This window comes from Engraulis encrasicolus, chromosome 4 (genome assembly GCF_034702125.1).
Source record: "Engraulis encrasicolus isolate BLACKSEA-1 chromosome 4, IST_EnEncr_1.0, whole genome shotgun sequence".
NCBI classification, from domain to species: Eukaryota; Metazoa; Chordata; class Actinopteri; order Clupeiformes; family Engraulidae; genus Engraulis; species Engraulis encrasicolus.
In genome coordinates, this window is record NC_085860.1 from 54,735,879 (window position 1) to 54,741,789 (window position 5,911).

The 5,911-nt window shown below is 44.0% G+C and overlaps 1 protein-coding gene across 1 annotated transcript; it reads left to right on the plus strand.

The window, feature by feature from the left end:
* The first annotated feature begins 2,996 nt into the window (after positions 1-2,996).
* Positions 2,997-5,707, plus strand: LOC134446993 (B-type lectin plumieribetin-like). Its single transcript, XM_063196277.1, has 3 exons — positions 2,997-3,050; positions 4,070-4,166; positions 5,069-5,707. Exons 2-3 carry the CDS (start codon positions 4,077-4,079, stop codon positions 5,330-5,332), a joined length of 354 nt encoding a protein of 117 aa, XP_063052347.1. The 5' UTR covers positions 2,997-3,050; positions 4,070-4,076; the 3' UTR covers positions 5,333-5,707.
* Positions 5,708-5,911: the final 204 nt, after the last annotated feature.

Below are 5,911 nucleotides of genomic sequence, written 5' to 3' on the forward strand. Positions count from 1 at the left end.
TCCTCAATAATAAAAATTAAAAATAAAAATATAATATTTGAATAGAATTAACACATAGATGATAGAACGTTTGAACAATCATTTCCAATAATGAAATGCAAAAGTAAGAAAATGGGGCTTAAGTCATTTTGCAATGACACTCTTCAACCATACCATATACAGTACGCATGATAGCTGCCTCTGGCAGAGAGGAACAGGCCTGCATTAAGATGAGCTGGGGCCCCTAGGCTACAGGTTACAGGCTGGTTTGCCACAAACTTGCCAAACACGTGCACATATTGTTCTTAAATTTTGCCAACATACAGTACTGGATGTTTGATATGTACCCAAACTGATTCAAACTAATCTTAAAGGCTGTTCGCATTCATTTGAACAGGACTGTGAAGATGGAGGGATGAGGAAAAGAAACGAGGAAGGGGAAGACCAAGGCCAGACTCGAACTCAGGTCCTCATTGTGGCCTGCCATGATGCCTGTGTGATATGGTGTATAACTCATTGTGGCCTGACATGTTGCCTGTGTGATATGGTGTATTAGCGCACGGCACCACAGCATCCTGAAGCTCATTCTGTCACTTTGTGAGAAAGCTGTGACTCAAACTGACCCGTTTGTTTGGTGCTGATGAGAGAGGCCTCAGCAGATGTCTCTGCTCTAGGATTTCAGAGATGCCTCAGCAGATGTCTCAGAGCTGCCTCAGCAGATGTCTCAGAGCTGCCTCAGCAGATGTCTCAGAGCTGCCTCAGCGATGTCTCAGAGATGCCTCAGCAGATGTCTCTGCTCTAGGATTTCTGTATGGTTTAGCGAATGCTGCTGTCACCCTACGTAGCCTGGCAAGCTTATAACAAAGACTATGACAAGAGTAATAATAATTGTTACTATACATACAGTAATATAACATAGACACCTATATAACTATATATAACATTAATACAAGCTATATATATATAAAGCTTGGATCAATTTCTCAGTGGGTATTACATTGCTTATTACTCCAAACAAGGGATCGTTTGTTGACATAAATATGATATATGCATCTACCTTATAGAGGAGATCTGATTCTTTCAGTCAATTACCATTTGACAGCTGTAAAGCTTTTTGTAAGGCAAGGAAGAATACCTGGGAATGAAAAGTTGCCTTGCCTTGCCTTGCCTTGCCTTGCCTTGCCTTGCCTTGCCTTGCCTTGCCTTGGCTTGGCTTGCCTTGTCTTGCCATGCCTTGCCTTCTTATCTGGCTTCTGATGTGGTGTCTTCTATACAAAGTCTTACAAATAGCCTTTTTAGCTTGATGGGGGCAGTGATGGTGGTCAGAATTGGAAAGGTTTTTTTGTCCCAGTACGGACAGTCCAACAGCATGCTGTAACAACTGACAGGAGAGGATTTGAAAAAGTAGGCCTACATACCTAAATGCATCAGGTAGGCTACTGGTCTAACTGTCTACCTATTACCTACAGTGGTGAAGGAGTGAGGCTACCTTGTTGTTACATAACGGCACCACAAACATGTGTGCAGGTTTCATTCCATTATACAATAGTATATACAGGTCGTATATATACAGTAGAACATACTATTTGGTGTTGTGGTGGATGTTTCACATTCATGAGTCAATTCTTTTATTTTTATTTTCTTGTACTGTAAATCAGTGTGAAACTATTCAGAAATCCTATTATTTCAGAGGTGTGTGTAAGTGGATGTGCATGTAGCTGAGCTTTGTCTAGTCTGCTGCTTCAAACCCATGTACTGTAGGTAGGAGAACTTCAGAGCACATTCATTCCGCATTCACCACAATATGTGATACCTACGTGTATTTAGCCTACAATTTACCTATGAATAGTGACACGAGATGAGAATGACCTTTACTAATGCTGGCATTCTTTCTATTACGACGTAATGGAATGTTACAGTACAGTGGTTTACAGAGTTTGTACAGAAAGTCCATGAATGCAGGCCAAGTCCACAAGCTATTGTGCAGCAGGGGCAGTGAGAGGCCAGTGCTTGTTGCTGCATGTACATGTACAACTGTAGGCAGAGGTGATTCTAGTGTCAATGGGGGCCCTAAGCAAAAACCCAAAGAATGAACATTCAAAACAAATTGCCGCTATTATACAGTAGTTGGAAGTTGAGCTGTTTTTCACCATGTAGTGTGCTGGGGGCCCCAAGCGGCTGCCTGCCTGCCTTGCCTGGTGGCAAGATGCGCCTCTGACTGTAGGGGCTTGTCTAGACAGAGACAGACCTCCTCACACACACAGCACAGGGCTGAGCCCTTTTCTGTTCCCATGTCGATCCGGGCTGTCCACCGAGCTGAGCTACCAATAGCCATTAGCAATTAGCATTAGCACCCTCTAGGGGTACGGGTTAGCGTTAATGCTATGTTCAGGGCCACTGAACATCATGTACAGGTGCATATAATGTACAGGTGGGTTGACAGATGTTCTTATGGGCGCTGCTCTTGTGGCGACTGCACCCTGTGTAGTGAGAACCAATTTCCCCTTGGGGACAATAAAAGGCTACTAGTACTACTACTACTAGAAAGCCTTGGCTGGGCCCGGGACAAAGTAATCGGAAAGGCCCCCCCACGCTATACATACAATGTAATGAGGACCCAATTCTGGGCCTCCTCTCTCCCTGGGCCCGGGACAACATACCCCCCCCTTCCTTGTCGGCTTCCCTGGCTATCTTAGCAGCTTTTCGTTACTAAGTTTATTTAGGTCACACCTACTGGGGTCAAAGGCGAAATCGCCATTTTACACTGAAGAAGGGTGTAAGCCCGAAACTTCTGGGATGTGAGGCGATTAAAAAAGAAAAAAGAAATCTGAAGAGTGCTTCTTTATTTACTTGTCTTTCAGCTTTTCGGTAGCTCATCTTGATAAAAGCAGCCCATCTCGACAGAACACCACGGCCCATGGCTTCATCATTCCCCATACCCTCCTCCCCCCACCCCCACCACCCCCACGAACCTGCTTAATATAAAACCAGGCAGCATGACTTTTACCATCCACCAGCCACAGCTGAACTCAAGACTCACCCAGACAATTCTCCAGACCATCATCCAACTTGTGAGTATTCAAAGTCCAACAATGTTGTTTTGCTTTAACTAACTTTGCAATCTGTATCAGGTGCATGGTACTCTTACTTGGAAACGTTTTTTTTATTATTTAATAAAACCCATGCTGTCTACTGTATGCAAAATGTGTTCATACTGTATATTTTTTTGCAGGAGATGACAAAAATATTTTTGGTGCTTCTTTCATGGCTGCAAATAGTCTGTGCATATTTGTTGCATATACAGTAGTAACGCTGACATTCATCGTTCATATTGATATTTTTCAGTGAAAAAGCTCATTGTCATGTCCTCGACAGTGTTGCCACATGTGTCTGATCAAATCCCGCCCAAAAGGTTCTCAAAAACCGCCAAAATGTGCTTAATTCCGGACAATTTCAACAAAGTGCATTGATTTAAAATTGCATTGATTTTGGCCCTAAACTGCAGAAAAAAAACGCCAAATGGCCAATTTTTCCCGTTTTTACCCACGGGCGGGTAACTGCCCAATCTGGCAACACTGGTCCTAGACGGCTTCAGAGTGATCCAGTACAGCACCTGCAGTCTTCAACATACAGTATGCAATGGCGGCATTCTGAAAGCATTGAAATGTGTTTAAAAGGGTCACAATGTAGGATTACATAGTATGCGCGGTGCCTGTGGCATACCTGTCTCAAAATCTACACGGTTGTGAAAAAAAGCTGTTTAACTAAGCTTGCTGTGAGAATGTTTTTCATCACAGAACACCAGCAGTTGATACAAATGTAAATATGTATCTGGCGGTATGTAAAGCAATTTTTAAGTGTTTCCCACGACACTCATTCGGGTTCCTCTGTCAAAAGTTACATTTGGGGTTCCCTGACAGCGGACCGTGAAACTGGCCGCGAGAGTCATCGTTCACTTACTGTTGACTCTAATAAGCATTGGCTGACTCGGCACAGTGATTCATAAACTTTTAATCCTACATATTGCCCCTTTAACATCTATTTGATGTGGGCTGCTGTATTGTAACTTCATATGATCTGACCGAAACAGTGAAACCATGAGCAGAAACGCCCTGTGCTGCAACGGCGAGCTCCACAAAGGGGACTACCTTCTCTCCAACAACAAGCAGTACAAAGCTGTCTTCGAGGTAAGGACCCCACCACCATCAACTTTACCTCATTAAATATTTTTTTATGTTTTTATATATTTTATATATTTTTTTTTTTTCATGTTGAGAATGTAGCGTTTTGGGCCCTACCATGGCTGCAATGGTAGGGCACACGTTTATCACTCGGCCGAACCGGGTTCGATTCCCGGTCCGGGTCCTTTGCCGGTCCTTCCCCATCTCTCTCTCCCAGCTCACTTCCTGTCTCTCCTTCACTATCCTGTCTCACAATAACCAATTAAGGCAGAAAAGCCCCCCAAAAATACTAAAAAATACTAAAGTCGACCCCGTTTTAAAATTGTGTTGCGGTGGTGGCTCAGGTGGTAGAGGAGCCGTTTGGCAACCAGATGGTTGCAGGTTCGAGCCCTGCTTGACTCTGCCTGACCCCACTCATGTGTACTTGAGCAATAATACCCAGTGGCAGCATAATCCCCTGTTATAATGTGGTCAAATACACAGATAGGGCACAATATTGTTTAAAAGGTGAATTCCGCTTTAATGCCAAGTTGCTCCTGGGGGCAGGGTGGTATACCCTGCGCGGGAGCCACTGCCACCGGTGTGTGTATGTGAGGCATGCACTGACTTGAATGGAGGCATGCAATGTTAAAAGCTTTTGAGTGCTTGAAGGAGTGGAAAGGTGCTATATAAAGGCAGGTAAAAAAGAATCAAGTCCACAACACTACTTGTCTTCTGTGATTATTTAATAGAGCGCTCTATTAAATAATCACAGAAGACAAGCAGTGTTGCAAACTGTATTCTTTTTCACCTGGATTATTGCTTTTATTGTCCTGCACCTGGCCCATCGGGTGGGATGTGCACACATCTACTCCTCTGAACCTGAGCTATATAAATAGTCCATTTACAATTTTGCATGGTGCCCACAGGAGGATGGCAACTTCGTGGTCTATGGCTGGAAACCCATCTGGAGTGCCAACACGGCGAAGCACGCCGACGCAGAACGCATCGTCATGCAGGGCGACTGCAACTTTTGCATGTACACGTCCAGTGACGAGCCTGTGTGGCACACCAACAGTGCCAAGAACGGTGGACCTCACTGCACGGTCCGTCTAATGCTCCAAGACGATGGGTGCTTAGTGGTGAGGAACAAATATGACACATATTGGTGTTCAGAAAACAAGAAAGAGTAAAAGGTTGATTTCCCTGCGACATGCTCAGCTATAAGCAACCTTTTAAAAAAAGTCCTTGTAAAATAAGATGATTCACATTTCAATCTGTTTTTGTCCCAATAACAACTCCCAGCCTGACAACCTGATTGCCTGCGTAAGGATTTCACACTGGTATTAAACCGCTTAAACCTTAAGCTTCAAACTAGCAGGTGGAACCTACTTTGCATTGTGTTAGTGGTGGCGTGTGTCAGATAGGGGTTATACACACAGACGTCTATCGTCTATCAATCTTCGAACTCTGAGCGGTGTTGCCAGATGTGTCTGACCAAATCCCGCCCAAAAGGTTCTCAAAAACCGCCAAACTGCGCTAAATTCTGCACAAATTCAACAAATTACATTGACAAAACAGCTGAAAAAAAACGCCAAATGGCCAATTTTTCCTGTTTTTACCCGCCGACACTCATCCCAAGTAGCCCAATTGGGCGGGCATCCGCCCAATCTGGCAACACTGACTCTGAGATGGGCAGCAGCAAAGTGTATATCCCTTTCAAACTGTGCAAGCAGAGCCACAAATGGAAGACAATAAAAACTAAGTTTGTG

Excerpts from the sequence above, each read along its gene's own strand:
- LOC134446993 (XM_063196277.1), top strand. The coding sequence starts at position 4,077 with ATGAGCAGAAACGCCCTGTGCTGCAACGGCGAGCTCCACAAAGGGGAC. Across the intron at positions 4,167-5,068 it reads AGTACAAAGCTGTCTTCGAG|GAGGATGGCAACTTCGTGGT; the intron begins GTAAGGACCCCA and ends TGGTGCCCACAG.